Consider the following 11,066-nt stretch of genomic DNA (forward strand, 5'->3'; position numbering starts at 1 on the left):
CTTTTCTGATGTCTGGGGAGTTTTGATTGAGTATGTTCAAACATTGAGATGAGGAAAATGATAGTAAGATACGAAACATTTTCCTAAATGAATCCACAAATAATTGAAATCAGTGAGATAAAATAATAGGCCTCCAAATGATATAGGATGTGGATATACCATCTCATGTTGACCTTAAAACAGGTTCAATATCTTTAACAAAAATGTCAATCATTACTGAAAATTTAGGAGAAAAGAAATTGCACTAGAGCTTGAGAGTGGGTGAGAGAAACTAATGAGAGGGAGAGGTTGACAGTGGAATGAAGAAATTGGAGTTTTTTTAAAGTAATAACGAATATGTTTTTATTTTACATTCATAAGGTTTTTAACCTAATTTACATCATAAAGATTACAGGTCAAAAATTACATTTACAAATGCATTATTATTTACTAAAGTGTCCATTCTCTTTAAAAGAACTCATTCCTAATAAGACGAAAAAATTTAGTTTAGGTGAAAATATAAGAAAAGGAATACAAAAGAAAATAGAAGTAAACGAGGACATTCGTCCCTATCTCTATCCCCGCCCCCATCCCATCTCCATCCCCATCCCTTTTCTCATCCCCACTCTATTTGCTCCCATATATATATATAATTGTTGTTGATTATACATACATAATGTTAAAATATACTTTTGATTTTTATTTGGTTCTTACGTTTAAGTTTGAGAACAAGTTTCCATTTGGTGCCTACATTTCAAAAAGTAATATTTTAGTTTATAGGATTTAGAAAATAATTTCAAATGGTTAATGAGTGAACATGATTGATATCGTTAACTGACATAAAATGAGACTCACAATCAGACGATTCTTAATTGACCTTAAAAAATCCTTTTTGATTTGATGCATGGATGAGTTTTCAACAAATAAGCACGTGGTGGAACTTCCACATGCCTCATTATTTAAATTTTCTCAATTATACTAATAATGTCTATGTTAGTTAACTTATGATCAACTTTACTCGAAGAGCACTTATAATTATTTTCTAAATTTTTTTAGATTAAAGTGTTATTTTTGTAAATTTATAAACCAAACGTAAACTTGACCTATAAATGAACCATTGATATGTTTCAAGTTTGAACCGTACAATTATTTTAACAATTTGATCATTTGTTAGGCTATTTTGTTTATATCTAGGAAGCAATAATTAAAAAAAATGTTTAAATTAATCATTTTAATAGTTTTTTTAAGTGAAAAGATAATATTTTTTTCTTACTTTTGATATGATTAATTAAATAACTAAATAAGGATTACTCCTTTGTGGATAGGGCTAGCAATGGGATGGGATAGGGTCGGGGATGTACTCCTCGTCCCCGTCCCCGCCCCACTCCTCGTTTTGAGGAGTCGAGGAATCCCCGCGGAAAAAATTCCCCCTGCCCATTAGTTTTTTTTATTTTATTTAAAATTAATAATTTTTTGTATTTCTATTGAAATGATATACTTTTTAGGCAACAATATATTATTATTATTTTATTTATTTATTTTAATAATAAATAAATATTTTAACATTTTTATTTTAAAATTTAATACAAACTTAAAGTTAATTATATTATGAAAAAAATCAACAAAATGAAATAAAATAAAAATAGTAGCTTAAAGCTACTGTTTTATGTGTGTGTGTGTATATATATATATATATGTTCGGGGTGGATCGGGGTCGGGGATAGGGCAAGGATATGCTCCCCGTCCTCGATTCGAGGACCCGTTTTGGTCTCCGATCGGGACGGGTACCCTCGGAGATTTTTGACAACCCTATTTGTGGGGAACTCGATTTCCATGAATTATATGCAAGAGTCTCCATCCCGATTCCAATAAAATTTAAAGAAATCTTCACGAGGATAATAAATGAAACTGGGATAGGAAAGTTATCTTCGTCTTCATCTTTATGAAAATCCTTGTACATCATACCTCCATACGAAGTGCACCACACATGTATGAAACTAATGACAATTACAAATTAATTGACATCATTTTGTAACGAATTGGAAAAATTTAGATCATGAGAGATAATTGCTACGCCATTTCTCAAACTAATGAAGAAATTGTAGATGTTTAAATTTGGGACTAATTAAGGCAAATATATGTCCCAAATTGAAATTAAAGATTAAGTAGGCAGATCCGGATGATGCCATGTGTTTTCATCGCGATAATTGGATTGAATAAACTAATTCAGCTTAATTTGATATTAACATTTGAGCTCAAGTCCAATGTGAGGTAAAAAAAAAAGTTTAACTTGGCCTTGAGACCAACCAAACCCAAAAGCTAACTAGAGCATGTTTGGAAGTGATGGTTAAATTAGGGTTGGCAACGGAACTAGGGAGACACTTGTCAACCTGTTAAATAGTTAAAATCATTTTTAAAATTTTTAAAAATACTCTGAAACATGTTTTTAATAATTCAAAGTCAGAAAATTAAATATTAAATTAATTTTAAGTGATGAAGGGTTGGTCAGTGAATCGAACCGCTGTGGTTGGTTCAGTGAATATCAAACCGAACCGGCCCCTGTCCCGCAGAGCTAATAAATTTCTATAGTCGTCTTCTTCTAAAGTCCTTTTTGTCGAAACCCTAGGTTTCGACTTGCAGCCTGTTTGGAGTTCCATCTCCGGCCAAATTAGATTGAAAAGCGTTATAAGTTGTAAGTAAAGGGGTTCCAAACAGAGGTTAGTATTTTGATGCATAAAGCTAAATTTACTTGGCTCCCCATCCCTGTTCGTCGTTACTCTTGCTGAACTCTTGCTTTTTGGAGTTTTCTTTCATATCAATAAGCTAACATAAATTAGAATTAAAGATGGCCAAGAAGAAGGAAAAGAAGGTAAATGTGTCTGGGAAACCAAAGCATTCTCTGGACGTCAACCGAAGCAATGAGAACAAGAATGGCCGTAGCGCCGCCACTGTGCGACGTCTCAAGATGTATAATACGAGGCCAAAGCGTGATCGGAAAGGGAAGGTGTTGAAGAATGAACTTCAGTCGAAGGAGTTACCTGACACACGAATTCAACCTGATCGCCGCTGGTTCGGTATGTTGCATTATATTATTTTGTATTTTCCTACATTTCTTTCCTGTTTGAACTGCTTCGTTCTTCTCGTTAGTTTTCTTGTCCCCCGTTGAGAGAAGTGGGTTTGTCATGGGGAGGGGGCACGAAATATGTTGTTCTTGGTTGAGATTGTAGGAAAGATGGTGAACCTCAGCTTGGAGTGCCAAGTTTTCTTTTTAGCTGATTAGCGAGTCGTTTAAACCTTTTGTGTTGATTAGCAAACGGGGATGAAATTATTGGAGGCCGCCAGAACGGGGGCTCACAGTTGGATGAGAGGAAATTGCAAGACGGATTTCGTACCGTTACTAGGGGCATGTAGATTTTTAACTTTCAGTCTATGCTTATTACGGGCTGTCACTGTAGCCACATTCAATCATTTTTCCCGATGGTGCCATGCATACATTTCTCTCCTTCATTATTTAATGAACTTGTATTCTTAATGCCCTGTTACTTTGTTGTAATAAGATTTTGGAGAGGAAGCATAATAATTTGTATTTACTTGAATTGATAGGGAATACCCGAGTTGTAAACCAGAAAGAGCTTGAAATTTTCCGGGAAGAGCTTGAAAAACGGATGTCAAGTAGCTATAATGTGATTTTGAAGGAAAGGAAGCTCCCCCTTTCCCTGTTGAATGATCATCAGAAGGTAGAAGACCTTTTCTACAATTTGTTGATTTGAAGTGTTTTTACATTAACTTTTTTTTTTAAGATAAGGTTTATACATATATTTTTTATGTGTGTTTTCCACTGTTGCCTATGTTCTTAGCTATTGTATTGCATATTTTTTTCAAGACTTGACAAAGAAAGGTTGTCCATTGTCCATTGTCCATTGAGTGTGTTACTGTTGTTATCTCTGACCTTCGCATCTGGTCTTACTCACTGATTCATATAATAGATGAAGCTTTGAATGTTCAATGACATCCTTATGTATGCTAAGACAATCCATTATGATATCTTGTTATATGGGAATTGTGTAGTAAACTAAGGAAGACGAAAGTTTTTAACTTCAATATGCTAATCCAGTACTTTTATCTCTGAAGCAATCCAGAGTCCATCTTCTCGATACAGAACCTTTTCAAGATGCATTTGGGCCAAAGGGGAAGAGAAAGCGACCAAAGCTTTTGGCTGCTGACTATGAGTCGTTACTTCAGAAGGCTGACAAGTCCCATGGTATGAAATAATTGACTCAGTCTCTTGTATTTGCGAATTCGGGTAAATAAATGTTTAGGATTTTGAAGAGTAGTCAATTTCTGTAGTATTCCTCTCAAGCATTTGTTTCCTTCGAACGTTCGTTATTCTTTTCATTATATTAATTTGAAATTTCTACCTTGAACCTTGTCAAAAAGTAGAAAATAAAAGTGATACCCTTCCTTTTACGTGATGCGAAATATCAGATGATGCTGTTTTGACTTACTGTATTTCTTTGCTCTTTTTTGGTGTAAATATTTATAGTCCTCGTAAAGATCATAGCATAAATCTAAGAAGCACAAACACAGATACGGATACATGATACGGATACGATACGATATGACGATACGTTAATTTCTAAAAAACTAAGATATGGATACGTCGAAGATACGTTATATGTATATATATATAATGTCTAGTTAATTGTTATAATACTTATTTTAAGTTAGATTAAAATAGATTCAAGAAGAGAGTGAAAACTTGAAAAAAAATCTAGTAACATCTAGTGATTGTTGAGCAACTAGAGTAGACGATAGGAAAGAAGTAGAATATGAAGATTGAAGAATGAAGTTGTGGATGAAGGGGGTGTGTGAATCATGATTTAAATAGTGAAAGTAGGGAAGAATGGAGATTTAATTATGTTTCGGGTTTTTATTTTTTTATTTTTTATTTTTATGTTTTTAACATTTTTAATTTATTTTGTTTTGAATTGCTCAATTTAAGTGGACTTTTATGTTTGAAAGTGATTTTAAAATGGTTGAAATCACTTTTGTCATTTTCAAAATCACTATGAAACATGTTTAATTCTTCAAAACTAATTTTGATGATATGAAAATTGTATTTAAAAGTGTAAAATTGAAAACTAAATTAATTTTGAGTAATTAAAAGTGTGTTTTTGAGTGATTTTAAAAATGGAAAAAGTGAATTTTGATGATTTTAAAATCTCTCCTAGACATGCACTAAAATAAAATGGGTTGTGGGTTGGGTTTTTTAAGTGGTTAGGCTTAAATTTGAAAAAAAAAATTGACCCACGTATCTGGAAGCAGATACACGTATCTGAAAATTAAAAATAAAAATAATAAAATCAGATACTTCAAATCACGTATCAGACACGTATCAGACACGTATCTACCACGTATCTGGACGTATCCGTATCTGATACCGATTCTCTGCACAATTAGAAGAATATGTGCTTCCTAGGCATAAATTATCTTATAGAAAATTGGAGCCAACTTTTGTACTCCCTTTGATAGGGCTCTTTTGTATGTCATTTGGATTATTTCATTGATCAATGAAATTGTTATATTATTAAAAAAAATTAATGTATTTCTTTTCTCATTGGAATTTTGTTGTTTTCATTGCTTATGTTAAGAGTGCTGTTTTTCCTATTGTCTATTCTTTGTTCTTTAGATGACTTTGAGGAAAAGTATGCTGAAAATGCTACTATAGAGGGAAGTGAAGAAGATGGTTTTAGAGACCTAGTTCGACATACTATGTTTGAGAAGGGTCAAAGTAAACGTATATGGGGCGAGCTCTACAAAGTAATCGATTCTTCAGATGTTGTTGTCCAGGTTTGTTGTAGTTTTTAGTCTCTTCTCTAGTTGGATGACAGTTTTCATGTGTGTGAATTTCTATTCTGATAGACATATTTTTCCTAATAGTTTATGAGATGTAAAAAAGCTAGTATCTTCCTAAATATTGTTTACCTTATTTCTAGTTAGGAAAAAAAAGTGTCTTCAAATAGTTTGCACAGCCGCACATTATTACATTTTTTGTGTTAAAACTTTTAATTGTTTCTTTTCCATGTCAAAGTTGTGTTCTGTTTCCCTTCAACTCAAAGCAAAGCCCCTATCGTTCCTTGTATTTTCATTTGACTTCTCTTCTGATTATTGTCATTGTTCCAGGTTCTAGATGCAAGAGATCCACAAGGAACAAGGTGTTACCATTTAGAGAGACATTTGAAAGAGCATTGCAAGCATAAACACGTGGTTCTTCTGTTAAATAAGGTTTTACCTTATCTTTGATTTGGATTTTAAAGTTATCTAATTGGTTCTGAATTCTATAATAACTTCTCTATGGCTGATTGAGACATGTTAATAAATGGTATTTTCAGTGTGATTTGATTCCTGCTTGGGCAACAAAGGGATGGCTTAGAGTATTATCTAAAGAATATCCAACTCTAGCATTTCATGCAAGCATCAACAAATCCTTTGGAAAGGTATTGTAATTAAATCAAGGACCCCATAGTATTACCAACTTCATAATAGTTCATTTCTTGCTAAGAACCTGAAATGGTTATTTTTGGCAAAATGTAAGTCATCCTCAATCAACTTTTTAAGAGCTTCAGGTGCCTTTTTCTTAAACCTTGTTCATCCCATATCCTGTGTTGGAAGGCAAAGGTCCTTAAATTATAATTGTATGAGATGGTTTCTTATGCTTTGAACTTTACATTCCTAGAGTGTACATCTTGGTCCATATACTTTAGATCGAGATATATTAGTTTATCATATTGATATAATATTCAGTTTTTAACTCCTATAAAACAACATAGTTACCTGAAGCTCTCTTATGCTCCCTCTAGTTGCTCAATGACGTCTTATGTTTTGATCATATTGGTATATGAGAAAATCCACAAGGGAATCATTTGATGTATCATCTTTGGCAATATAGAAGAAGCATGATCTTTAACTTTGTTTCTAAGACCTTTTTTTTTTTGTTACTCCTAGGGTTCTCTCCTATCCGTGCTGAGACAATTTGCTCGCTTAAAAAGTGACAAGCAAGCTATCTCCGTGGGATTTGTTGGGTATCCCAATGTTGGAAAGTCATCTGTAATTAACACTTTACGGACAAAGAATGTAAGTTTTCATTCTTCTTTGATATCAACAATGTTTTATGTTAATATGAAAAACTTTATTGTCTAATGTTTTAAACATTCATTTGGTGGTATGTCTGAATAAAATTTTGAATGAAAAACTTGTGCTAATTATTTAGCATACAAAAGATTCTATCTGGTTAAGCTTTCAAAACAATCATGATGAAATTTGGACGCCCTATATCTTAATATGCTAAAATTTGGATGTCCTAAATCTCAATATCCAGATCTTCTGTTTCCGTGTGGACCACTGTTAGGTGTAACATGTTTTGTAGGGAATATTCTTATTCATTTGAATGTTAATGAGCATATGGCTTGCTTGTAGAATATTATCTTTTGATAGATTTCCATACCAATGAATCAAAAGTGTGTTGGACCATCAATTTTATAGTATTGTACGAGAAATACTGAATCTACCAGTAGAGTTGGAGGGAGAATTTCTGGAAATAATAGTTTGAAAGGGGTGGTACTGGAGGTAACAAGTCTGACACACAGTTTGTTTGTTAAGCCTAGTTTCAAGTAGCAGGGCAGCCAATTGTTGACTAAGCTAAAAGAAATTGGAAAACCTAGAGGAGATGGTAACAAGTCTGACACTCAGTTTGTTAAGCTTAGTTTCAAGTAACAGGTCAGCCAATCGTTGACTGAGGTAAAAATAATTGAAAATCCTAGAGGAGAAGGTAATAAGTTTGACATCCAGTTTGTTTGTTAAGCCTATTTCAAGTATCAGGGCGGCCAATTGTTGACTGGTCTTAAAATAATTGGAAAACCTAGAGGAGAAGGCAGTAAATATTAGAGTGGAGATTGATAGGTGGCTGAATCTATAATTTCTTCTTGGACTTTTCTTTCACATCAATGGAAATACTTGGAACAACCTGGAGTTCAGATATGCTCGTGTGCAAGAAAGTGTTCTTGATTTGTGAGTGTAAAATATTTTTTAAAGATAAAAGATTACAAGCATATGGGTACATGATACATCTGATCTGGTGTCCACACACAAAAAAAAAAAAAAAAAAAACAAGAAAACTTCTAATCTGCATTTATGGCGTGAAGCTTGCAAGTTGAATGTCCAACAAAGCACTTTCATAAGTTGTCACCACTAAGAAAGTGTAACTTAGAAGCCATGCTAGTTTTTGAGAGGTCCGATAATTATCACTAAAAATTTGTCTGAACTTCTCAATCTCTGTTGCTTGTTGCAGTGATATAGTGAATCCTTACATTTGATTCATCTGGCACTAAATTCACTCCCTTATTGAACTTTGCCCTTTTTTTATTAGGTGTGCAAAGTCGCACCTATTCCAGGGGAAACTAAAGTTTGGCAATATATAACTCTCACAAAGAGGATTTTCTTGATCGACTGCCCAGGAGTTGTTTATCAAAATAGTGACACTGAAACCGACATTGTGCTTAAGGGCGTGGTATGTTTTTTCTCATTTTCATTTGCTTTGCCTTCTTGTTTTTACTGTTAATCATATAGAGTTTTCAATTACTTGGTATGGCAATTACCCTTTTGTCAACTTGTTAACTTTTTATGTTACTGTCTGTATAATTTGGTATTTGGGACATTGCACTAGGTACGAGTTACAAATTTGGAGGATGCATCCGAACATATTGGAGAAGTTTTGAAGCGTGTGAAGAAGGAACACCTTGAAAGAGCGTACAAGATAAAAGAGTGGTGAGCGACTATCCTTTTTTCATGAGTCTTCAGCCGTTATTCTATGGCTTAAATTTAACTTTTCAACTGTCTTTGAATTTTCAAAATGCTTTTTAGTCAATTTTAAAGGAAAAACAAAATACCATTTTGGTTCTTACTGTTATTCATCCAATACCCACCACCAACTACATGTCCACCTCAGGTGAGGATCAAAATCATTATTTTCTTTGAAGTGTAGGGACTGAATAAAAAATATAATTTGATTATTTGGAGGGAAAGAAAAAATCAATCTAAATGTTTAGGGAATAAAAGAGGGTCAACTTGAAGTTCTGGTAGGAAAACAAGACTTAAAAGTATTATCATTTTGGTTGATAGAAAACTTGATGCAGTTGCAGCCTTTCATGAAAATCTCTTTAGTATTATCATCTCTGCTCATTCAACTATATTCCCTTATAGTTTGCGGCTACTGTTAGTGCATCACTGTGCTGTTATTTGCGACAGAACAGATGATTAAAGCTTGCATCCATGGTTCTCGTAGAATTTTTTTCCTTCTTTTCTATATAATTATTTCTCATTCAGTAGTTTGCTTATTAACCATATTGCTAGCATCTCTTTAAAGTTATGCTGAAGATCAATTTAAATTTGTTCCCATGTTAGGGGGGATGACAATGACTTTTTAGTTCAGCTTTGCAAATTGACAGGCAAGCTTCTAAGGGTATGTTATTTATTCCGAAAGTGGTAGTTATTCTTTATCTATTTTGTTCTACCTGGTTTGCAATGCTTTTAATGAAAAACTAACTGTTTCAAGTGGGATGGTCGTCTATCCAGGGTGGTGAGCCTGATTTGACCACTGCAGCAAAAATGGTCCTCCATGATTGGCAGAGGGGCAAACTTCCCTTCTTTGTTTCGCCACCCCGAGTAGAAGACGAGTCAGAAGAACCCAACTATTGTGTTGATGAAGACTCAGGTGTGGATAGCAACCAAGCTGCAGCCGCTTTCAAAGCCATTGCAAATGTGATATCATCTCAGCAGCAAAGAAGTGTACCTGTTCAAAGGGATCTGTTTAGTGATAATGAGTTGAACGGCGAGACGTCGGACCACATTCTAGTCTCAGAGAATGAGTTACAGGCTCCTCCTTCTGACACTGAGGGAAAAACATCGGGAGACGAGGATGACGATAATGAAGATGAACGTCCAATTGCAGGCTGAGATCATCTGGTGATAATTTCCTACTTAATTCTGTATCTTCTGGTCTGTATCTTTTTGCCAATGCTTCTCTTCTATCCTCTTTCTTTAGGCTCTTGGCAAATATAGGCCATCTGTTCGTAGCTTCTATTTTTCTATAGTTGTTATCTGTTGGGGAAGGTGAAAAAAGTTAACCCTATACTATATAACATGTCTAGTCTCTACATTTCTTTGGAAACAAATTTTGATATAGGCCATTAAAAGCATTTCTATTCATTGCAACACATCGGAAATGAAAGCTGTGCCCAATCATCCTCCATGTTCACATTATTGAAATGAAATGCCTCATAAATGTTTTCAACTTTAGAAAAGCATAGGCTGAAAATTCTCTGCATTTTACAGCTGGGACATAATAAATTGGATGGCTGATAATAGTGAGAGGGAAGGAAGGGATGTCTTTGCCCCCGATTATTGGGAAATAATAGTGACTAGGGAGGGTTTGAAATCGTCAGAATTTTAATAGTATCAATCAATGGAGCTTTGTGTTTACCTGTTTCTGGGAAGTATGTGACAGGCTCAGACCCATGATTTTGTAGGGTGTGATTTCGTGGCGTTCTCATTTCACGTTTCTTATTCTTGATTTGGGAATATACATTGTTGATTTGATGTGTTTTATTTTATATTTGGTTAAATGATTGTTTTTGTCTTTGTAGTTCCAGGTTTGGTATCGACTTTGCCTATTGTTTAAAAACTTTACTTCCGGAATGTCTTACCATCATTCTTTGGTGTTCACAGTTTTTGCTAATTTGGATGGATTGTTTTCCAAAAAGTCATATTTTCATTTAATTTAAACATTTTCCTCTATAAAAAGGGTTTAAAATGATAACAGCCGTGTATTTTTTCAAAAATGTTTTTATATACAAATTTGTTTGATTTACAATATACTCGTCCCTAAGAAGATTATTAAATCCTATGAATTAAATTTTAAATTTGTATCTTAAAACTCTATCACTAGTTGAATTTTTTGTTTGTTTAGCATGGATCGATTTAATTGGTTATTAGAGTGTTTGACATTGGACCAATTTAACCAATTTAATTGG

The 11,066-nt window shown here is 33.7% G+C and overlaps 1 protein-coding gene across 2 annotated transcripts; it reads left to right on the forward strand.

Moving 5' to 3' along the window:
* Positions 1 to 2,553: 2,553 nt before the first annotated feature.
* On the forward strand, positions 2,554 to 10,250 carry ATNUG2 (GTP-binding family protein). 2 transcript variants are annotated; one of them, XM_039034403.2, is made up of 12 exons: positions 2,554 to 2,696; positions 2,825 to 3,053; positions 3,583 to 3,716; positions 4,111 to 4,240; positions 5,669 to 5,829; positions 6,163 to 6,264; positions 6,372 to 6,476; positions 6,985 to 7,113; positions 8,405 to 8,545; positions 8,702 to 8,802; positions 9,439 to 9,496; positions 9,610 to 10,250. In XM_039034403.2, exons 2-12 carry the CDS (start codon positions 2,825 to 2,827, stop codon positions 9,988 to 9,990), a joined length of 1,671 nt encoding a protein of 556 aa, XP_038890331.1. In that variant the 5' UTR covers positions 2,554 to 2,696; the 3' UTR covers positions 9,991 to 10,250. The 2 variants fall into 2 exon arrangements, with proteins under 2 accessions (XP_038890331.1, XP_038890332.1); XM_039034404.2 differs by having other exon boundaries at positions 2,591 to 2,696; positions 2,817 to 3,053.
* Positions 10,251 to 11,066: the final 816 nt, after the last annotated feature.

This window comes from Benincasa hispida, chromosome 6 (genome assembly GCF_027475165.1).
Source record: "Benincasa hispida cultivar pf3 chromosome 6, pf3_genome.v1.1, whole genome shotgun sequence".
NCBI classification, from domain to species: Eukaryota; Viridiplantae; Streptophyta; class Magnoliopsida; order Cucurbitales; family Cucurbitaceae; genus Benincasa; species Benincasa hispida.

Excerpts from the sequence above, each read along its gene's own strand:
- ATNUG2 (XM_039034403.2), top strand. The coding sequence starts at position 2,825 with ATGGCCAAGAAGAAGGAAAAGAAGGTAAATGTGTCTGGGAAACCAAAG. Across the intron at positions 5,830-6,162 it reads CTTCAGATGTTGTTGTCCAG|GTTCTAGATGCAAGAGATCC; the intron begins GTTTGTTGTAGT and ends TCATTGTTCCAG. Across the intron at positions 8,803-9,438 it reads GCGTACAAGATAAAAGAGTG|GGGGGATGACAATGACTTTT; the intron begins GTGAGCGACTAT and ends TTCCCATGTTAG.